The following is a 24,209-nucleotide window of genomic DNA, read 5'->3' as shown; positions in this document are numbered from 1 at the left end:
GCCGTGATAGGCTACGTAAATCGTCACATAGCCTATCACGGGTGACTTTGAAAAAAAAAAAGCACGTATGCAAATGGCGGCGGCCCACGGGCGCCGCCATTTGCGTTCCTTATTTGGTCCCGGTAGTTTACGTAAAGATTTACGTAGACTATGGTGAAAATAAGGGAACGTTATTTGCGTTGCCCTTATTTTCGCCGTAGTCTACGTAAATCTTTACGTAGACTACAGGGACCAAATAAGGAACGCAAATGGCGGTGCCCTATGGGGGCCGCCATTAGCGTATGCGCTTTTTTTTTTTTTAAGTCACCCATGATAGGCTACGTGATGATTAATGTAGCCTATCACGGCTGACTTTGCAAATCTAACCGTGATAGGCTATGTTAATCGTTACGTAGCCTATCATAGGGGCGTGGGTTTTTTTTAACTTTTCTTGTAATGGTGGCGGCGGCAGCCGGTCGAAAGACCGGCTGCCGCCCCTGCCCCTGACGAAGACCTGCCGAACCGCCGCCGGGACCCGCCGCCGGGAGCAACATTCATGAAAGGTAAGTCCCATCCCGGGGGGCTGGCAGGGGGTGGCGGAGAATTTCTCCCCGAACCTTCGGAGGACCGAATGCGTTGGCGCTCGGCCCCCCGAAGTTTCGGGGAGAAATTCTCCCCCATCCCTATATGTGAATAAAAAATCAGTTATATTTCAAAATCTGCACTTTCCCAAATTTTGCAGTGGAGCTCTCCAATCAAAACAATGTACAAAAATGTGTATATTCCAGAAAGGAATGTTCAAATCTGCATTATATTAGCAAAACCGCTTGCAGTAAATATGTATATCAGGCAAAAATCCATACAAAAATCCATGTATTAGGACAAATGGGCACAAAAACACTTATGAATTTGCATGCAAACCTTTTTTAAAAAATCTCAAAGTTTGGAATGAACCAAACCTAAGACTGGAGAAATCCTTAAGGTTCAAAATGAACTAAGCTTAAGATGGGAAACAATGAGAAACTAAGAACCAATGCAAAAGATTCACTCAACCCTATTTCTACTGGGAGAAACGACTGTTTGTTGAAAGACTGTAGAAGTGAAGAGTTCTTCCCTATTCTGCTGTTTTGCTCCTCATTTCCGCATGCCATTCACTCTTGCTGACTTAGGGTGACAGTAATACAACAAATGCAAGACTACAGTATCTTCTACCAAAAAAGTACCCCGTGTTTGTTCTTTCTGCAGTGAGCCAATGGACTTTCAGACTTCAATAATAGGCTCATTAAAAAAGTGTCTGATGGACTGCAGAAGGTATTGACACTACCTTGAAAAATTATATAAATCAAATACTGAGTGACTGCCACTTTCCAGCTAAATGCTATTATAAATAACTGTTTGTATGGTCTTATCGGGAGCAGGGGGGGGGGGTCTGCCTGTCAACCACTGATAAAGATTCACTCTGTAAATCACCGTAATTTCCTCTTAGCTGTCAGGAGGGAGATTTAATATGGTGATAAAGAAAACTGATGAAAAGAAGAGTATGTTTTGCTCTTTATAAAATACCTGTATAATTTTTATGTACTTATTCCAGAGTGGCATTTTTTAAAAGTTTATGTTTGCACAATGCCATTAATTCAGTCAAACAGATGATATCCACTTGAGGTGTTTTGATGGAAACTCTGTCCTTACATCTTGACAGGAGAATTTAACACCACACAATAAACTACCAGCATCTTTTTGACATCTGCAAACATATCTTGGGACTGGCAATTTTGTTTTTAAACTAGCATTTCTAGCTTATTTGTAGCTTGTTCCTAAACAGTACCTAAACATAACAAATCAGCTGATGCAGCAAATAACAGAATATGCCAATAACTTCTTTATTTACTTATTTATTAAATTTATTAATCGCCCATCTGGCTGGTCACCCAGCCACTCTGGGTGATGTACAACATTAAAATAGTTCAAAACAATAACATCCAACATTAAAAACATCACATTTCTAAAATTACCCTAACCAACCCCAAATGCCTGCCTGAACAACCACGTTTTTAGTGTGTGGCAGAAGCTCATTAAAGAGGGGGCATGGCGGAGTTCCCTAGGGACGGAGTTCCACAGAGTGGGGGACACCACAGAGAAGGCCCTCTCCCTCATCCTCACCAGCCTAGCTGTCCTGGCTGATGGGACAGACAGAAGGCCATCCAAGGCTGATCTTGTTGAGTGGCCTGTCTGGAGTTGCTGGACGGGCTCCTTGAGATAGGCTGGGCCAGAACTGCATAGGGCTTTAAAGGTCAAAACCAACACCTTGAATTTGGCCCAGAAAACAACTGGTAACCAGTGCAACATCTTCAGCACCTGAGTGATGTGATCAGGCCAGCGGCTGCCTTTAATCAGGCGAGTAGGGGTGGACGAAAGTCCCTTACCTGTCCTCAAAGGACATTCGCGGTGGGGGGGAGGCGCTTCGCTGCTCCCCCCGTGAAGTTCAGGCTGAGGGGGGAGGCTTCCCGCCTCGCCCCGGCCGAAATTCAGGCCGGGGGGGGAGGCTTCCCGCCTCGCCCCGGCCAAAATTCAGGCCGGGGAGGAGGCTTCCCGCCTCGCCCGGCCGCGAAAGTTTTTTTTAAAAATAAAAAAACGCCCCCTGATAGGCTACGTGACGATTAACGTAGCCTATCATGGCTAGATCTGCAAAGTCAGCCATGATAGGCTACGTCAATCGTCACGTAGCCTATCACGGGTGACTTAAAAAAAAAAAAGCGTGTACGCTAATGGCGGCCCCCATAGGGAGCCGCCATTCGCGTTCCTTATTTAGTCGCTGTAGTCTACGTAAATGTTTACGTAGACTACGGCGAAAATAAGGGCAACGCAAATAGCAAATAGCGTTGCCCTTATTTTCGCCGTAGTCTACGTAAATGTTTATGTAGACTACACGTGCCCAAAGAAGGAATGCAAATGGAGGCGCCCATGGGCGCCGCCATTTGTGTACGAGCTTTTTTTTCCCCCCCAAAGTCAGCCGTGATAGCCTACGTAAGGATTTACGTAGCCTATCACAGCTGACTGCAGGGACGCAAACGGCGGCGGCTACAGCCGCTGCCATTTGCGTCCCGGCAGGAGATGAGATTCGCGGCCGGAGGGATGGGGCGCCTCCCCCCCGGCCAGAATTTCGGCGGGGAGGGATGGGGTGCCTCCCACCCCACCCAGAATTTCGGGGGGAGGGACGGAGCGCCTCCCTCCCACCGCAAAGCAAGCTGCGGGATAAGGTAAGGGACTTTCGTCCAGGATCTAGATAATCGGCTTCTTCCAAGTGTGCCTTCAACTGCATCGCCACTACCCGCTCAATCACCTTGCCCCAAAATGGCAGATTCGAGACTGGGTGAAAGTTGTTCAGAACTTGGGGATCCAAGGAGGGCTTTTTTAAAAGCGGTCTTATCACTGCCTCCTTGAGGGCTGATGGCATCACTCCCTCCTCAAGGGAGGCGTTCACCACCGCCCTGATCCCCTCACCCAGCCTCTCTCTGCAGCTCATAATGAGCCAAGATGACCAAGGATCAAGTAAGCAGGTGGTCGGCCTTACAGATGAAAGCACTTTGTCCACTTCATCAGAAGGAAGAAGCTGGAACCGATCCCACAAAACCGGTGTGCTACAGACTGCCTCTTGCTCACTAACTGTATCCACAGTGCATGGAATAGGACACCTAATTTGATCAATTTTATCTGCAAATTGCCTTGCCAAGGCCTCACAGGAGGCCTCAGAATGCTCCAGCAGTTCTGGAGCAACTGGACCAACCAGGCTCCGGACCACTTGGAACAGCCTCCTGGGACAGCACTCTGCAGATGTGATAGAGGCAGCATAATATTCCTTTTTTGTATTTTTTTATTGTACATTCTTACAGTAGTACTCATAATGTATGGATATTCTATTCTTGAGCATATGGATGCAGGTACAGTGTCCCATGGAGCAAATGAAGAGAAAACCCTGTTCTAAGTTTTGTATGCTGACAGCTGATGGTGAATAATAGGTGCTGAATTAATGGGTTACTTCAGTTCCTAAAGCCACCCTGAAATGCACCTATCAGAGTGCCTGAAAGGAGAACTATGGACCCCAGAAAGCAAGAGAGCTGAGTTGTACAATTATTTTTGAGAAAACAGATGTTGCTATATATTTTTGCATTCCCTGCATGCTTCTTCATGAGCCCATGTAGCACTTGTTCCATCTGTACTATACATTTGCAAATAACCGCATCATTATAAAGATACCACAAGCCTCTGGTGCTTTCTCTTCCAAATTAACTGTTCTTATAAAGACTGCCCTGAACTGCCCACCAATTGCGTAAGAAGAAGCACAAAATGCATATTAAATATCAATGGTGAAAGTGAATGGATTGTCATGTCCCCGATCCTGCAAAGTAGAGCCTTGTACACATCTTCCCATCCCATGTACTCAAGGCAGGGCTTTTTCTGTGGCATTGTTGAACACCTTCCCTAGGGAGCATTGATTAGCTTCTTTATTGTCATTCAGATGGCTGGAGAAGATATTACTGATCCATCAAGCTTTTATTGGTTAATGTCACTCTTGGTTTTCATTGTAATGAAGGTTTCTTGTCTGTTGGGTTTTTTTAGCTGACTGGTTGATGTATTCATTTGAATACTACTACTACTACTACTAATAGTTATACATTTCGGCCCAAATACAGTCCCCAAGGTAACTTATAAATAACATCTGTGATTATTAGTTTTTATCTTAATTGCACATTGCCTCAAGAGTTCATTGACCAGAGGGCAATTCATAATCATGTGAAATAAATGAATGTTGTTCTTCTTTGTACACCATTCCTTAGGGTTGGAGGTTAGGAGTATTATGCAGGGCAGACGGAGTGAGATGGGTGGGGAAAATGGTGAGAATTATGATTGGTGGTGAGTGAATGAGATCTAGGAATGGTAGAAGAGAGGTGGAAAATGTGAGGCTAGCGACCGTAGGCTTACCTCAGGAACATGAAACACTTGACTAATTTGGATAGTTACAAGAGAGATCTTCCTGCCATTCTTGTCCAAGAACCTCAGCTCCTAACTCCAACTGAAAACCTTCACCAAAAGATTAAGTTGCATATTTGTTGTTGTTCAGTCGTTCAGTTGTGTCTGACTCTTCGTGACCCCATGGACCATTGCACGCCAGGCCTTCCTGTCCTGCGCTCCCTCCCAGAGTGTGCTCAAGTCAATATTCATTGCATCGGTGATGCTATCTAGCTATCTCATCCTCTGCCGTCCCCTTCTCCTTTTGCCTTCGATCTTTCCCCGCATCAGGGTCTTTTCCAGGGAGTTTTCTCTTTGCATAGGTGGCCAAAATATTTGAGCTTCAGCTTCAGTATCTGTCCTTCCAATGAGCAGTCAGGGTTGATTTCCTTTAGGATGGAATGATTTGATGTCCTTGCAGTCCAGGGGACTCGTAAGAGTCTTCTCCAGCACTACAGTTCGAAAGCATCCATTCTTCAGCACTCAGCCTTCCTTATTGTCCAGCTTTCACAGCCATATGTTGCTACAGGGAAAACCATAGCTTTGATTATACGAACCTTTGTCAGCAAGATGATGTCTCTGCTTCTTATTATGCTGTCTAGGTTTGCCATAGCTTTCCTCCCAAGAAGCAAGCATCTTTTAATTTCATGGCTACAGTCACCATCAGCGGTGATATTGGAGCCCAAGAAAATAAAATCTGTCACTGCTTCCGTTTCTTCCCCTTCTATATGCCAAGAAGTGATGGGGCCAGATGCCATGATCTTAGTTTTTTTAATGTTGAGTTTCAAACCAGGTTTTGCACTCTCCACTTTCACCCTCAACAAGAGGCTCTTTAGATCCTCTTCGCTTTCTGCCATTGTTGTTGTTGTTGTTCAGTCGTTCAGTCGTGTCCGACTCTTCGTGACCCCATGGACCATAGCACGCCAGGCCTTCCTGTCCTGCGCTCTCTCCCGGAGCGTGCTCAAGTTCATATTCATTGCATCCGTGATGCTATCTAGCCATCTCATCCTCTGCCATCCCCTTCTCCTTTTGCCTTCAGTCTTTCCCAGCATCAGGGTCTTTTCCAGGGAGTTTTCTCTTCGCATTAGGTGGCCAAAATATTGGAGCTTCAGCTTCAGTATCTGTCCTTCCAATGAGCACTCAGGGTTGATTTCCTTTAGGATGGACTGATTTGACCTCCTTGCAGTCCAGGGCACTCGTAAGAGTCTTCTCCAGCACCACAGTTCGAAAGCATCAATTCTTCGGCGCTCAGCCTTCCTTATAGTCCAGCTCTCACAGCCATACATTACTACTGGGAAAACCATAGCTTTGATTAGATGGACCTTTGTCGGCAAGGTGATGTCTCTGCTTCTTACTATGCTGTCTAGGTTGGCCATAGCTTTCCTCCCAAGGAGCAAGCGTCTTTTAATTTCATGGCTACAGTCACCGTCTGCGGTGATCTTGGAACCCAAGAAAGTAAAATCTGTCACTGCTTCCATTTCTTCCCCTTCTATATGCCAGGAAGTGATGGGGCCAGATGCCATGATCTTAGTTTTTTTAATGTTGAGTTTCAAACCAGCTTTTGCTTTCACCCTCAACAAGAGGCTGTTTAGATCCTCTTCGCTTTCTGCCATTAGGGTGGTATCGTCTGCATATCGGAGGTTGTGTATAATTCTCCCAGCAATCTTAATTCCGACCTCTGATTCATCCAACCCGGCATTTCTCATGATGTACTCTGCATATAAGTTAAATAAGCAGGGCGACAAAATGCAGCCTTGTCGTACTCCTTTCCCAATTTGGAACCAATCGGTTGTTCCATGTCTGGTTCTGACTGTTGCTTCTTGACCCTCGTACAGGTTTCTCAGGAGACAGGTAAGGTGGTCTGGTACTCCCATCACTTTAAGAATTTGCCACAGTTTGTGGTGATCCACACAATCAAAGGCTTTAGCGTAGTCAATGAAGCAGAAATAGACGTTTTTCTGGAATTCTCTTGCTTTCTCCATGATGCAACGAATGTTGGCGGTTTGATCTCTAGTTCCTCTGCCTCTTCTAAACCCAGCTTGTACTTCCGGTAGTTCTCGGTTCGCATACTGCTGAAGCCTAGCTTGTAGGATTTTGAGCATCACCTTGCTGGCATGTGAAATGAGCGCAATTGTGCGGTAGTTTGAACACTCTTTGGCGTTGCCCTTCTTTGGAATTGGAATGTAAACTGACCTTTTCCAGTCTTGTGGCCACTGTTGAGTGTTCCAGATTCGTTGGCATATTGAATGCAGCACTTTAACAGCATCATCTTTTAGGATTTTAAATAGCTCAGCTGGAATACTGTCATCTCCGCTAGCTTTGTTGTTACTAATGCTTCCTAAGGCCCACTTGACTTCACTCTCTAGGATGTCCGGCTCAAGTTCAGTGACCGCACTATCATGGCTATCAGGGACATTCAGATCTTTCCTGTATAGTTCTTCTGTGTATTCTTGCCACCTCTTCTTAATCTCATCTGCTTCTGTTAGGTCCCTGCCTTCTTTGTCCTTTATCATGCCCGTCTTTGCACAAAACGTTCCCTTGAGATCTCCAGTTTTCTTGAAGAGATCTCTAGTCTTTCCCATTCTGTTGTTTTCCTCGATTTCTTTGCATTGTTCATTTAAGAAGGCCTTCTTGTCTCTCCTTGCTATTCTCTGGAACTCTGCATTCAGTTGGGTATATCTTCCCCTTTCTCCCTTGCTTTTCGCTTCCCTTCTTTCGTGAGCTACTTGTAAAGCCTCATCAGACAGCCACTTTGCTTTCTTGCATTTCTTTTTCTTTGGGATGGATTTCGTTGCTGCCTCCTGAACAATGTTACGGACCTCCGTCCATAGTTCCTCAGGCACTCTGTCTATCAGGTCTAATCCCTGAAATCTATTCCTCACCTCCACTGTATATTCATCAGGGATATGATTTAGGTCATACCTGAACGGTTTAGTGGTTTTCCCGACGTTCTTCAATTTAAGCCGAAATTTTGCAAGAAGCAGCTCATGATCTGAGCCACAGTCAGCTCCAGGTCTTGTTTTTATTGACTGTATGGAGCTTCTCCATCTTTGGCTGCAAAGGACATAATCAATCTGATTTCGATATTGACCATCTGGTGATGTCCATGTGTAGAGTCGCCTCTTGTGCTGTTGGAAAAGAGTGTTTGCTATGATCAGCATGTTCTCTTGGCAAAACTCTATTAGCCTTTGTCCTGCTTCATTTTGTACACCAAGGCCATGCTTGCCTGTTATCCCGGTGATTTCTTGACTTCCTACTTTAGCATTCCAATCCCCTATGATGAAGAGGACATCTTTTTTTGGTGTTAGTTCTAGAAGGTGTTGTAGGTCCTCATAGAACCAATCAACCTCAGCTTCTTCAGCCTCAGTGGTTGGGGCATAGACTTGAATTACTGTGATGTTGAATGGTTTGCCTTGGATTCGTACTGAGATCATTCTATTGTTTTTGAGATTGTACCCTAGTACTGCTTTTCCCACCCTTTTATTGAAAATGAGTGCTACTCCATTTCTTCTAAGGGATTCTTGCCCACAGTAGTAGATACAATGGTCACCTGAATTAAATTTGCCCATGCTTGTCCATTTTAGTTCGCTGATTCCCAAGATGTCGATGTTCAATCTTGCCATCTCATGTTTGACCACCTCCAGCTTACCTTGTTTCATTGATCTTACATTCCAGGTTCCTAAACAATATTGTTCTTTACAGCATCGGATTTTCTTTTCACCACCAGACACATCCACAGCTGAGTGTCCTTTCGGCTTTTGCCCAGCCACCTCACTCTTTCTGGCACTACCTGGAAATTCCCTCTTCTCTTCCCCAGTAGTATATTGGACACCTTCCGACCTGAGGGGCTCATTTATTTTATTTATTTATTTATTAAATTTATTAATCGCCCATCTGACTGGCCACCCATCTTCCAGCGTAATCTCTTTTAGCCTTGTGATACGTTCCATGGGGTTTTCTTGGCAAGAATACTGGAGTCAGGGATGGACAAAAGTCCCTTACCTGGTCCCACAGCTTGCTTCGCGGTGTGGGGGAGGTGCTCCGTTCCTCCCCGCCGAAATTCTGGCCGGGGGGGGAGGAGCCCCGTCCCTCTGGCCGTGAATCTCTTCTCCTGCCGGGACGCAAATGGCGGCGGCCATAACCGCCGCCGTTTGCTTCCCTGCAGTCAGCCGTGATAGGATACGGAAATCCTTACATAGCCTATCACGGCTGACTTTGCAGTGGAAAAAAAAAAAGCACATACGCAAATGGCGGCGCCCATGGGCGCCGCCATTTGTGTACGTGCTTCCCCCCCCCCCAAAGTCAGCCGTGATAGGCTACGTAAGGATTTACGTAGCCTATCACGGTGTTTTTTGAAAATCTAGCTGTGATAGGCTACGTAAATCTTTACGTAGCCTATCACGTTTGTTGTTGTTGTTGTTGTTGTTTACTTGCAAATGGCGGCGGCAGCACCCGGTCGGAAGACCGGCCGCCACCGCCGCCGCTGAACCGTTGCCGAACCGCCGCTGGGAGCCGCCAGCGCCGGGGACATTCGCCAAAGGTAAGTCCCATTCCAGGGTGGGGCGGGGGGTGCCGGAGAATTTCTCCACCAGTTTCGGGGGGCCGAATGCGTTGGCATTCAGCCTTCCGGAGATTCGTGGAGAAAGAGTGGGTTGCCATTTCCTTCTCCAGTGGACCACATTTTGTCAGAACTCTCCACCATGACCTGTCCGTCTTGGGTGGCCCTGCACGGCATAGCTTATGGCTTCACTGAGTTATGCAAGCCCCTTCGCCACAACAAGGCAGTGATCCATGAAGGGGAAGTTGCATATTTATATTGGCATAATCTCCTTTAGGATATTGGATAAGGGTGAAACAAAAGTCAACCATACACTTTTGCCTGTAGTAAGGCAGGAAGGCAGGTTAGAGGTCTGTACTCTTGCAGATGTATAGACTATATGCAATGTCTACAATTTAATTTATTTATGTATATACATAAATAAACAGATTCTGGAGCAGTGAACAATAAAAGATAAAAGGAATAAAACACAATATTAGAAGTTATTTAAAAAACACTATGCCAATGAAAACTGTGGCTTCTCAATTAGGTAACAATTGTTGAAATAAAAATATCTTCAACAGGTGCCAGAAATAAAATATGTTTCTGCCTGACATAACTTGTTGCATCCCTAATTTTCTGTGACAGACATACAGCAGATTAACTCTGCAGACATAGGAAAAGGCAAGAGTGACATACTGCTCAGTTTAAGGGTTGACATGGTCATGTGACAGTTTGCTTAGACAAATGCCCTGCCCCTTGTCCAGCTTGCCTGGAAGTGGGGGGGGGCTTGCAGGTGTTGGGGGGAGAACGAGACATGGGTGATCGCCATTGGTGGTCACCATATGGTGCCACCAGCTCAGGGGACGGGGCTGTGAAGCATTTTAGCTCTCTCCCGCCTCTTTGAAGTGCGCCCCCCCCTGTATGCAGTGTGGGTTTTGTTGGTCATCCTTTTGGGGGCCAAGAAGGAATTTTTGGCTGATAGTCTGATTGGCTGGGGGCTGAGAGTCTTTTCGCCTACTCCACACTGTGACTGGGGCTGGGGTGTTCTTTAGTGAATTGGATTCTTGTATAACGGTTAGATTAATTTGCTCACATTTCATTTCAGGTAGGCTGCTAGAGACATGGGTGATCGCCATTGGCGGTCACCATATGGTGCCACCAGCTCAGGCGACGGGGCTGTGAAGCATTTTAGCTCTCTGGGCCCCTCTCTCCCACCTCTTTGAAGTGCGCCCCCCCCCGTATGCAGTGTGGGTTTTGTTGGTCATCCTTTTGGGGTCCAAGAAGGAATTTTTGGCGGATAGTCTGATTGGCTGGGGGCTGTGAGTCTTTTCGCCTACTCCACACTGTGACTGGGGCTGGGGTGTTCTTTAGTGAATTGGATTCTTGTATAACGGTTAGATTAATTTGCTCACATTTCATTTCAGGTAGGCTGCTAGAGATGGGCACTGATGCAGAGAACAGGGATGGTGAGCATTCCGAGGCAGTGTTGCAGGGTTTTGCAGCCCAAGTGGGGGGATAAGGGTTACCTGTGAGGTGAACTCACCTCACCCACCTGGTATCAAGTGGCCCTGGAGGGAGTGACTGGGGAAGGCCTCCTTTCCCCAAAAGGGGTCATCCTAAGGGAAGGGCTGATCTTATCAATGCCACTCAGCAGGCAGAGAATGTTTTCCCTGTGATATGCCTAGCTAGTTGATGGCATAGTTTAGTTGCCCATCCCGGTATCTCCCCTTTGCAGATTTCAATAAATGTGGCCCAAATTTGATACCAAAAGCTTGTGTCTCATCTCTTTATTTCCCCCCATACTTTCACCTGCAAAAATACAATGTGTATGTGGCTGCTTGCAGGTCAATGGTGCATGAGGCTTCTGCATGCAACTGAGGACTCATTCTGGCCATGGAGGGAGTCTGAGAGGGAGCAACTGAACAATATCGACCTTTACGGTGACCAGAGGTGTGTTCCGTCTGTTGGGGTAAGGTGTTATTTTTGGCTGGAAATCTAAACTAGTCATTGACAGAAAGTGACCAGATGGGTTCTGGTGGTAATACTGCACTGTTTTACAATCCTGGGGATGAATTATATTTATTAAATGTTCCATGCCAAAAGAATGAACTAAGTTACACCCATGCATTCCCACATCTTCTGCCTTTGCATGGGCTCTCTGGAATCATCACAAACAAAAACATTTATTTCCTGCTCAAAAGGCCTACCAAAAAAACTACTTTACAAATCAAACTTGTCAAATAAAAGTGATGGCAAGAATGAGCATTAAAAAAAAATCCAGCCGCTGCCCAAAACAGACAGCAAAAAGCAAAGTGCTGCATTCTATTTTAAAATTTTTGAAAGAGAAATCATACATTACATATTATAGACTGTAGCTTTGAGACATGATCATCCTTTTGGCGGTACTAAAATGGCACATGTAATTGCTAGAGTCAACAGATTTTCCTCCAAGAGCTTTGCTGCTTCTGTTTACTATCCAATTTTACAGAGATTAATTTCAGAAAAAGAGAGAATTTTTATGTGCAAATATGCTCCAGGGGATAGAGCGATGAGTTGTCATAATAATATTCTCAGCAACAGAAGAATCTCTTTAGTCAGAGCCTAGCAATGGAGGAGAGAAAATTACCTGGAAAGGTAAAATAATATAAAAGGACAAGGATTCGGTTGGCATATTGTTATTCTATTTTCTCATATATTAGGGAAATGACAGCAATTTGTGGCTACTCAGTCTTCAAGGGGATAATTTTTTTGCTAGTTCTGTGTCTTTCATGATGAGAACAATTCCATGCCAATATGGAATTGAATATACTGTACTTTTCCATTTACATGTGCGCACGCGCACGCACACACACGTGAAATTAGGCGTAAGATTCTTGTGTTGTTGTTGTTTTCCCAGAAGGAAACAGAAATGTCTAATGGTATATTACTACCCTTTGAGCAGAATAAGCAGCCCCTATTGCTGAGGGAACTGTGATGTCGCACTTTTGGAGGCAACTTGAAACAAGCGGAAACAATCATATCTGGAAGGGGGCAAGTAGGTGGAGCTCGCATAAGGGCGCTCCCTCCGTCGACCTGCCCTCTTCCAGAAGTAAGCATGCGTGCTTGTTTGGGGGCTTGCCTCCAGGAGTGCTAATTTGCCGTTCCATAAGCAGTAGGGGCAACTTGAGGACCAGAAGTGGCAGGGATGGCCACATGTGGACCAGAATCTGCAGCTATCTCCGCAAGCGAATGGGCAGCATCGCATTCTGCCTTTTCTATGATAACTGTCTGCATGCAAAACAAACAATTTTACAAGTAGGAATGAGAGAACATTACACTGCTTGCCCTGAAAAGGAATTAGGCTCTTTGAGAATTCCATCTGAATAATCAAAATCGGGGGGGGGGGGGCTGTGAAAGAATATTCAAAGAGATGAAATCCCTCCACTGACTGCTATGCTGTTTCTGTCCCCAAGTTGCTGAACAAAAGAGGAGAACCTGATGCCCTTACTAGAAGGTATCACGTGGCTATTAAAGCACTGGGACTAGGGATGGGTGGATTCCCTACCTGCTGGTCCAGCCAGGAATCTGCCCTGGGGGGGGGGAGGCGATCCATTCCTCCCCCCGGAATCCTCTTCAGCCGGCTCCGCTCTGTGGCGATTCCACAGAGCCGCTGGCTGGCTCCGAAGCGCCAGCAATACAGCCTCCATGCCATATCGCTGGCTAAGGGGTATTGACTGCAGACACAAATGGCGTCCAGGATGCCATTTGCGGCCGTAAAGGTCTTAGTTTAAGGTAAATGCAGCCGTAAATGCTTGCATTTAGCTTAAACTAAGACCTTTATGGACACAAATGGCATCCTGGATGCCATTTGCATCCCTGCTTTTTTTTTCATGCAATAGGCTACGCAAATATAGGCTACGCGTGAAAAAACAGGGCCGCAAATGGCATCCACTATGCCATTTGCGTCCGCAGTCAGTCCCCTTCAGCCAGCGATATGGCATGGTGGCCGTATCGCTGGTGCTCCGGAGCCAGAGGATCCTGTCAAAGAGGATTCCGCAGGGAGGCGGAGGTAAGTGTTCCGTTCCGCCACAGACTCCGGGGGGGGGGGCGGATTCTTTAGAATCCGTCCTCATTGGGGTCCATGGCGGAATTTTCCGCCATCCCTAACTGGGACCACTATTTCATGTGCTACCCTCCCCTCTCTTCTCCAGGGCAGACGTGAGCATATCAGAAGCTTCCACTTCCGTTTTAGGTTCACAGCAGCTTCACATGTCATCTGAATCCTAAATTGCAGTTAATTTTAACTATGGTGGGTTGAGAAAAGCTAGATTCATAAATCATGGTCTGAAGTTGGCTTGTTTCAAATATATATAGTTAAGATCAACCACAGTCTGTTCAAATTTGGATTGCAAGGCAAGCTGCAGTCAACCTTCCAGCTGTACCAGAGGAGGAGGATGAGAGATCAAGGCTTGCCCAGGCTCATTCTTGTCATGCTAAACTATGGTTTAGCTATGAGGTAAACTATGGTTTAGCATTATGTCTGAAGCAGCCCCTCTTTCAACCACGGGTTCTCAGTTAGCCATTTCTGTTATGACAGGAGAACATCAAATACACTTGTAACCATATCCTGCTGGACACAGGTAAAAGCAACGCCTGTATTTTCAAACAAACCTTCTCCCTCACCCTCCCCAGTTTCCACCATTTTTAGTAGACATAAATAAGAACAGCTATTTCAGAAAACAAATTCTTTTATTCTCTCTCACACAGTGCTTACCTGCAACTAATTGCCAGAAATAACGGGATGGGATGGAGATTAAGTTACAGCAGAATGGCTCCAATTAATTTATAAAAATCAAGTTCATGAAGGCTAGTTCCAGATATTTCCAGGAGCATATAATTTACAAGCTTATAAAAAGATGGTGTTCTCTTTATTTCTATATATGATTGGTTAATTGCTATTGTTTGGTGAGAGAAGTAGATCAAAGGATAGTGTCAATGAAAGAGGTATAAAAACAGGATGTTAGGCCAGTTGAATTTTCCATTCCCCCCAAAAAACAACTTTTAAGACACCATGTATCAACAAATGCTCTAGAGTTCGTTCTCTCTCTCTCTCTCTCTCAGACAGAAATTTGTCTGAGAGAGAATTTCTCAGGTGGAAGCTTCATTGACCTTGAGGAAATGGCACTGAACAGGATTGGGAAACAGTAAGTAACTACACAACACAAACGGTTAGGGATAGATGAATCTGCCAATTCCCTATCGACTTTGTTGTTTTTCAGTCGTTAAGTCGTGTCCGACTCTTCGTGACCTCATGGACCATAGCATGCCAGGCCTTCCTGTCCTCCACTCTCTCCCGGAGTGTGCTCAAGTTCATATTCATTGCATCGGTGATGTTATCTAGCCATCTCATCCTCTGCCGTCCCCTTCTCCTTTTGCCTTCAATCTTTCCCCAGTGAGTTTTCACTTCGCATTAGGTGGCCAAAATATTTGAGCTTCAGCTTCAGTATCTGTCCTTCCAATGAGCAGTCAGGGTTGGTTTCCTTTAGGATTGACTGATTTGACCTCCTTGCAGTCCAGGGGACTCGTAAGAGTCTTCTCCAGCACCACAGTTCGAAAGCATCAATTCTTCGGCGCTCAGCCTTCCTTATAGTCCAGCTCTCACAGCCATACATTACTACTGGGAAAATAATAATAATAGCGTTGCCCTTATTTTCGCCGTAGTCTACGTAAACATTTACGTAGACTACAGCGACCAAATAAGGAACGGGAATGGCGGCTCCCTATGGGGGCCGCCATTATCCGTACGCACTTTTTTTTTTTTTAAGTCACCCGTGATAGGCTACGTGACGATTTACATAGCCTATCACGGCTGACTTTGCAAATCTAGCCGTGATAGGCTACGTTAATCGTCACGTAGCCTATCACGGGGGCGTTTTTTTTTTCTTTTATTGCAATGGCGGCGGCAGCAGCCGGTTGAAAGACCGGCTGCCGCTCCCGCCCAGGACGAACACCTGCCGAACCGCCGGCCGGACCCGCCGCCGGGAGGGACATTCGGCAAAGGTAAGTCCCGTCCTGGGGGGGTGCGGGGGGTGCGGAGGATTTCTCCCCGAAACTTGTTCGGGGGGCCGAACACATTGGCGCTTGGCCCCCCGAAGTTTCAGGGAGAAATTCTCTGCCATCCCTAAATTCTTGCACTGGCCAAACTCAACAGGTTTTTCCAGCAGGGAAAGGGCTGGCTTGCACCTGCTTCCTATATAGCTCTTACATGTGAGGAGCCTTTCAGAAAAGAAAAGAGAAAAAAAAAAGAGGTGGCAACCCTAATTCAGCACTAACATGGCTGAATGCACAGGGATTCAAACCCACACTTTGAAGAATTAAGCATTCAAAGCCCTGGTCCTGGATGGACAGGATCTGTCAGGTTGTGTTTCTCCTACATTTTTTTTTTATCACTCAAGTTCTTTCCATCCCAAAAATGAAGAAATTTGCAACATTTGGTAAATTCTTATAAAAATCAAACTAAAACAAAATTCTCATCCATGCCTACAAAATGTTTACCAGGAAATATTTCTATCCCAGCAATATCACCGTTTTCAAACTGAAAATCAAAACTGAGGAACATTACCCACAGTCCGAGAAACTAGGAAGTATGAATTTCAGATAACCCAGACATGAATATCTGAGCGGGTTTTTTCTGTAATTACTACAGAAATTGTTCAGCAGTATTATTTATGGGAATTAATTCTTGCTGATCTAAATAACTGACAAATAATGTATTGTTTGGGAAGTGGTCTGTCTCTTAAGCACTGGTGGCAATTGTTAGATTTACACAATGAAATATATGTCATGGAAATTCAAGTAATAACTCACCACTCAAATCTGTACTAACTGTTCAATTAATCTCATCATACAAGTAACCAATACTATTACAATCTGCACATACAGAATTCTGAAGCTTACCATGACTTGTATGTCTGGAAGTAGAAAGTTTCACCCCAGCATCTATGACTTCCTGTTAAGGAGTTGGCATCTTGAAGGACATCCAACGAATACATTATCATAGCTTTTTTTTATTATTCAACTTTTACAAAGATGTGTTACTTCTTAGCAAAAGCTTGGCTGTCCATTAGACAATTAAATAAAGGTAAAAAAATAGCTTCATGCCAAATTATGATGTGGGGGCAAGACTCAGAAGAACAGTTTGTAAATATTAAATTAAAAAACCCAACAACAGTAAGATGGCCATTATGTTATTTCCCTCCATCTGTCACTGGTAAGACATAGGTGCTGTGGGCTAATTAAATGTTAATGAAATCTAAATAATCTGCTGGTCCTGAAGCATTAGCCAAGCAGTAGTAACTGCTGAACAGCTGTTGCTGTTTGACAAAACCACTTCAGTCAGCACCTTCAGTTCTGACTCAAGATCCAGATTTGGCAAAGCTGAATGGAAATAATGATATTTATGCATAACTGATTCCAAAGGACCTGTAATTATTTTTGCTCAAATCACAGGTTAAAGGTCAAAGTCACAGCAGGAAAGGAAGAGTTTTGATAAAACAACCATACTGGATGTGTGAAAAGACATTCAATGATCCTTAAAAAAGAGAGAAAAAGACAGCAGCTTATTTTGATGAATTCCATTTACATTGCCCTTGCGTTCTTTTAGAAATTCACCACCTGGATAGAGGACAAAGAACCATGCAAGTAGTTCCATATGCTCCTATGCTTAAGGCTTAAGTTTCTGGGTCAACAGTCCACCCCCCACCCCCTCTTGCTGTCACATAGCAGTCCACTTTTGAAACCAAGGGGGCTTTCAAAAGCAGTTGGTGATATTACATGCATTCTGCTGTTTAAAAAAAAGGACAAAGATTCCACTTTTGTTTTTGCTTTTTTTTAAAGTAGCACAATTTTAAGTGTGGGTTGGACTATGTAAACTTTCAAATTAAGCAACTCTCTCTCTCTCTCTCTCTCTCTGTCTTTCTCTTCATAAGGAATAGCGTGTATGCAGGTGTTTTTCTTTCTGTGTTTCCTTTTTAAACATTTGCACGATTACCTCACTGAGTGCACGAGGATGGCAGAGATCACACTTGGTGGCTATTGCCCCAGACTCCGATGTGTCTGGGCCACACACACACCCAGCAGCTGCACTCTGCACACATACAACTCCTAGGGTTCTTCTGCACAATTGGGAATCCCAATTGGCAGGGGAAGCCAGAGGCTCCGATTTCAGTGGGGAGATATCCAAGGTGCTGGACCCATTTTGGAGACAAATGTCACCTTGGATAGTTCCTTTAGACTTCTGGCTGGTTGTAACTAAAACCCAGAATGGGAATCTCACCCCACTGAAATTGGAGCCACCAGCCTCCCCTGCCAGTTGTTCTTTAAGAAACCATTTATACATTACTAGAGTGGCATAGTCACTACTTTCTTGGGTCTCCCCCCCCCCCGCGCCGCCCTTCAATATGTGTGTCACATTAGACAAACCCACATCTATGGCAAGCAGGTTGCACAACAAGTCATAGCAGAACTTTGCAAAAGTAGTTTGCAATGAAGCAAAGGAGGCTGATATTCAAAGGCAAAAAAATCTGTGTTCACAGAAATGATTCAGTCCTTATATAGGAGCTCTCTAGATGTAGTTTTCTCTGTCTTTCTCCAAACTCCTTTAAATATTTTGCTCTGAGGGTGTGATTATTCATGACATCATGAGACTCGTGATCAGATGTCCTAAAGCTTAAAAGACCTCAAAGTGAATAGCAGCCACTGTAGCCACCAAATTGGGATCGGGACTTTGCTGCTGAGTGATCGGAGATCTTCAACTGTCATCTCTAGTTTGGCCCTGCGGGTCAATGTACACATTAGATTTTTTAAGTGTACACCTAAGATGTCAAGTATATACCTACACACGTAACATGACAAATATCTCAACATCCAGGTACAGTTGACAGCGAGCCAAGATAGGCTTCAACTCTCTTCTAAGTGTACACTCAGTGGCAAACCTAGCTTTGATACTGTGTAATGGCCATCAGTCACCACTTTTACATTAATGGAGAAGAGGGAGTAAAGTGGCCTTACCCATCCTGGCACCCTCCAGTGGACATGTTGGCTGAGGATGATGGGAGTTGTAGTACAACCCATCTGGAGGGTGCTGGGCTGGACAAGGCTGGAGTAAAGTGCCAAGGTAACAGCAAGAGAGGAAGGCACTTACATGTCCCAAAACAGAAGGGAAGATATTCTGAAGTGCCTGTACAAACTTTTGTACGCATTTCAGAAAGGAACATCTTCAGGGGCAGCTTATCTTTCACCAAATATGTTGCAGGAAATCTCTCCAATGCGTCCTCAGTTTTAAAAAGCTCCAAAGATGCTTTAAACAATTAAAGGTGAAATTCTAAACAGGATTACTAGGGAGGAACTCCCACTGAACAAAGTGGTTGCATTTGGACAATCAAATCCTGACTTAATTAAGCAGGATATGCAAAAGCTTTGTGCATCCACACACACACCTTTTTGTCTGTGCTCCTTTCACAAGCCTGGGAACAAGCCAGGAAGCTGTAGTTAACCATGCCTTTGATATAACCATACAGTTATGTCAAAACTGGGAACTATGGTTAATGGCTTCCCAACAAGCCAGGATTCAGAAGCTAACTTTAAACCATAGCTTCATATCCTGTCTTATTTGGAAGTCATAAACCATCTTTTCCCCCTAAACCTATGGTTAACTACAACTTCCTGGCTTGTTTGCGTGTAAAGAGAAGCAAAGCAGGAGCAAAGGGGCTGTGTCCACAAAGCTTGTGTATATCACAGCTTATTAAGGCAAAAGTTTAATCATCTAAACTGGAACAATGAGATGTTCTTTGGAGTAAACGTACAGTAAGGGCGCAATCCTATGCAGATAGGCAGCCATCTCCGAACTCAGAGGAAACTGCCTATCCAATGCGGGGCAGGAGAAGGACAGAGGGGATCATTCCCTCTGTGCTTCTCCTGCCCTGCATTTTTGGCTAGGCAGCTGATCGAGGCTGTCTAGCTGCAGGAGAGGTGAACGGGGAGGAGGCTGCTGTATGACACACTGGATGTGCCATATGGCATTCCCACCCTCCCCGCCCTAGGCCGCCCCCTGGAATGCCCCTTTTTGGCCGCTCTGTGCTCCTCTTCCAAGCATTGAGCACAGGGCTGTTCCACACTGCCTGCAAGGCAATGCAGAAGGGAGGAAGGTCAGTTCTCCGGGAACCGACCTTGGAGTGTGGGCTCCGAGGTCAGTTCCCGGAAAACCAGATATCCTATGGCCGTCCAGCCGCTGTCTAGTGCCATAGGATTGCTCCCTCCGTGAATTACTTTCAACCTAGTAGCCATCACTGCCAATGGTTAACAGACTTGTTTTGAAGTAAGATTTCTTTAAAAATCATTGGGACTGCAATTGGTTTGTGCCAGATTGCAATAATGCCAAACAGCATTAGAGATCCCCACCCACCCCAGGCCCTGCTATGCAAAAATCACAAGAAGCTTACACACACACACACACATCATTATCCTAAAAACACAAGAACAATTTATTATCACACCGCCTAATTTTCCATCTATGGAAAAAATACTTGTAAAGACACTGAAGAATTCAATAATCAATATGCCATCCACATCCATGCATTTCAAATTTACACAGCCAGAAATTAAAAACAGTACAATATTGCAAAGAGACAAGTGTCAAAATCAATTATAAACTTCAGTTTCTTCGCTGTTCTGCTATCATGGGAGTTGTTGCTTCCAAAGGAAATCATGGCAAATGGAACCAACTGCTTTCATTTATTCTACATGAATAAAAAGTACAATAAATGCAGCAGTTCATTATGTGTAAAATCACATTCTGCCAAGTGGGAATTTTACAAGTGCTTAGTTTTGTGCATTTGATAAATCTACTCTTATACATTCAGAATCATTTTAGACACTTGTATTTCTGAATGTTCAATTAATTACTTTCTGAAATTGCTTTATATATGGAAATTGTAAAAAGAGTGACTGTCAATAGGAGGGCTGAGCGGAATTGCCATCCAACTTAACCACCCTGTTAGTTTATGGCTGCATTTAGGCTAATCTACCAGCTTTACAGCCGCAAATGGTGACCACTATGCCATTTGCGTCCGGAGACTCACTTACCCTCCCCCGGTGATTACAGCATGGCAATGGCAGCCGGCCATATTGCCAGCGAAGCGGAGCCGAGGGCTGGCTCTGCAGGATCAACAGTACGAGGGAGACAACCCGCATGGGCTGTGGGGGGAGGCAGAGGTGAGTGCTCCATTCCGCCACGGGCCCCAATGGGGCTGGATTCTTGGAATCCGGCCTCATTGGGATCCGTGGCGGAATTCTCCCCCATTCCTAGAATTAGGTAAAATGCAAACCAAAGAAATTTCTCCCTCATCCCTAGTTGACACCCAGACCACAACATAGGTGGTGGTGATGGCAAAAGCAATGAGTGGAAGGATGATTTCAGAAAACGTCCTCATCCCAGGAGCCCACGTTATTGAGTGTAAACATTCTGTAATGAACATCTGACTCAGCTTTACTTAGTAGTGACTATTTTGTGGTAGGCCAATTACAAAAGGCACTTTTGAACAGACTTGTACAATTTGGGACCCACTGAGCCTAACACAGCCTTCTGACTAGATATGGTGCCATGCGCCAAGGGCTTGATAAACGATGGACCAGAAATACCAATATATACCCACCTTTGCAAAAAAATTCCATTACTGCAGAAATCACTGTAAAAAAAACATGTATCAGTGCATCCCTGGCTTACACAATACTTTCCCCACTCAAGAACTGGCATACACACATCTTACAAATGTGTGTGGAAACATTTCCAGTGCAATTACAGTGTGAATCCACACACTGTCAGTAGCATTGAAGGCAGAACCAAATGGAACTATGCAATGTATGTATTCAGAAGAATTATTGCTAGTTCAAGTAGCATCTTTTGCAGCATTTGGTACAAACCAAGATTTGATATAATTTATCAGTCTTGAACTGAAAACTTGTGGGGGGTTCTTGGCAAGGCTTTCTCTGAGATGGCACAGCAAGTTTGGAACTAGCTACCCAAAGGGGCTGAGAAGGGCATCTCACTGATGGTATTTATGCATGCAAATAACACTTGTACATTTTGTATTTATATAAAACACTTAAGGTGCCTCCAGATGAGGGCTTTCTTTTCTTTTCTTTTTCTGTGCCCTTGCCCTGCCTCATTCACATAATTTTGCCAGGGACAGACGACAATGTATTCCACTCACATGTTTTGGGTGGTTATTTTCACATGTTTTCACACCATCTTTTTTTCTTTCCTTACTGCAGAAAATCCATTAAGAAAAGACAGAATAGTCACAAAATGCCTTCTGAATATTTGCACTAGGACCCCACCATCTGGAAGGATGCTTACAATCCATCTGTCTGCTGTTCTGCTATTCCTCCAATGCACTCTCACAATAATAAAACGGTCAACATAAATGTCAGAACAATCACAATCACAGGTGGAATATAAAATCGAGGTAACCCACATACAGTCAGGGCCAGAAATATTGGAACAAGGATAACTGTTTTGGCAGTTGGCCTCTGTACACCACCACATTGAAGTTGAAAGGAAACACACCCAGATGGGAGTGAAGTCAGGACTTTCAGCTGTAATTCAAGGGGTTTGACAAAAGTGGGGCACTAACCATTCAGGAAGGACAGCCAGTGACATACACACAAACCCATCGTTGGTGGCTCATAAGTAATGGAACAAACCAACATCATTTCAAATGTAAGGATCACCTTTAATACCTGGATGAAAATCCTTTGCAGTCACTGACTGCCTGAAGTCTGAAACCCATGGACATGACCCAATGCTGAGTTTCCTCCCTTGAGATGCTTTGCCAGGCCTTGACTACAGCTGCCTTCAGCTGCTGCTTGTTTGTGGGTCTTTCTGCCTTCAGTCTTGTCTTCAGTAAGTGAAAAGCTGCATGCTCTATTGGATTGAGATCAGGTGACTGACTTGGCCATTGAAGAACATCCCACTTCTTGCCTTGAGAAACTCTTGGGGAGCTTTTGCTGTATGTTTTGGGTCATTATCGATCTGCAATATACAGCGGCGTCCTATCGGTTTGGCAGCATTCGGCTGAATCGGAGCAGAAAGTATAGCCCTATACACTTCAGAATTCATCCTGCTGCTTTTCTCAGCAGTCAGGTCATCAATAAACATCAGTGACCCAGTTCCATTGGCAGCCATGCATGCCCATGCCATAACACTGCCTCCACCATGTTTGACAGATGATGTGGCATGCTTTGGATCATGAGCTGTTCCTTTCCTTCTCCATACTTTTCTCTTCCCATCATTCTGGTACAAGTTAATCTTGGTTTCATCAGTCCAAAGGATCTTATTCCAGAACTGGGCAGGCTTTTTTAGGTGTTTGCTGGCAAAGGCTAATCTGGCCTGTCTGTTCTTGAGCGTTACCAGTGGTTTGCACCTTGTTGTGAAGCCTCTGTATTTACATTCATAAAGTCGTCTATTGACTGTAGATGTTGACAATGACATGCCTACCTCTGCAAGAGCGTTCTTGGCCTGGCTAGATGTTGTGAAAGGGTGACTCTTCACCACGAGCAGAATTCTGTGGTGATCCACTTCAGTTGACTTCCATGGTCTTCCAGGCTGAGCTTGCCAGGTAATTCCTTCTTTTTCAGGATGTTCCAAACTGTTGTGTTGGCCACTCCCACTGTTTTTGTGATATCTCTGATGGGTTTATTTTGTTTCCTCAGCCTAATGATGGCCTCCTTCACTCGCATGGACACCTCTTTGGACCTCATGTTGGGGGTTCCAGTGAACAGCTACCAAATGCAAATGTAACACTCAGAACCACCTCCGGGCCTTTTATCTGCTTGATTGGTCATGGGGTACCCAGGAAACAGGCCACACCTGGCCATGCAGCTGCTTGTCAGCCATTTGTTCCATTATTTATGAGCCACCAACGATGGGTGTGTGTATATGCCACTGGCTGTCCTTCTTGAATGGTTAGTGCCCCACTTTTGTCAAACCCCTTGAATTACAGCTGAAAGTCCTGACTTCGCTCCCATCTGGGTGTGTTTCCTTTCTACTTCAATGTGGTGGTGTACAGAGGCCAACTGCCAAAACAGTTATCCTTGTTCCAATATTTCTGGCCCTGACTGTACACTGTCAGAAGATGTAAAGAACACTCAGCCATGACATGGCCAGGACAATAAACCCTTTTCAATAGGCACTTCATGAGCCTAAGAGTTGGCATCAAATAAATGTTTGTAAGAAGGATATTTCTTAGATACAGGGCCACCACAGAAAAGCCCTTATCCCCCGTCACCATCCACTTTGCCTCTGAAGGAAGAAGGATCTGGAACAGGGTTCCAGAGAGGGTTCTTAAAGAATGGGCAGGCTTGTACAGGAGAAGGTGGTCCTTCAGATATGTTGAGCCCACACTGTATAGAGTTTTATAAGTCAAAAACAGCATTTTTCATTTCACCTGCAAAGAAAAAGACTAAAAGCTTTTTAGCTTTCTTTTGAAAGAAAGATCTTTCTTTCGAAAGATCTTTCGAAATGGTGAAATAGCTGATGTTTCCAATGGTCTTGAAACACATATGTCACAGTAGTATTTTGCCAGCAAAGGCATTTACTTGTGGTCTTCGTAGTGTTTTCTTGGTTGCTGTTTTCTTAATTGTTATT

General features: G+C 44.7%; 2 protein-coding genes across 4 annotated transcripts in view; one reads left to right on the top strand and one right to left on the bottom strand.

Annotated features, from left to right (window-relative positions):
* The window catches only part of CCSER1 (coiled-coil serine rich protein 1), an 857,015-nt gene that overhangs the window by 407,500 nt on the left and 425,306 nt on the right, over positions 1-24,209 (bottom strand). The gene's annotated exons all lie outside the window — the stretch shown is intronic.
* LOC146343719 (uncharacterized) overlaps positions 1-24,209 on the top strand; it is a 33,480-nt gene that overhangs the window by 1,767 nt on the left and 7,504 nt on the right. The window contains exons 2-4 of the mRNA XM_084860230.1: positions 10,951-10,992; positions 11,371-11,495; positions 14,627-14,709. Of these exons, the coding sequence (XP_084716356.1) occupies positions 10,965-10,992; positions 11,371-11,495; positions 14,627-14,709 (236 nt within the window). The 5' untranslated portion in view covers positions 10,951-10,964. The remainder of the gene's footprint in view (positions 1-10,950; positions 10,993-11,370; positions 11,496-14,626; positions 14,710-24,209) is intronic.

The sequence above is a fragment of the Heloderma suspectum genome, chromosome 5 (assembly GCF_057233095.1).
Source record: "Heloderma suspectum isolate Gila_16-S chromosome 5, 16-S_ref, whole genome shotgun sequence".
Lineage (NCBI taxonomy): Eukaryota > Metazoa > Chordata > Lepidosauria > Squamata > Helodermatidae > Heloderma > Heloderma suspectum.
The sequence above is the reverse complement of the archived record's forward strand: the minus strand, read 5'-3'. Positions and strand labels throughout refer to the sequence as shown.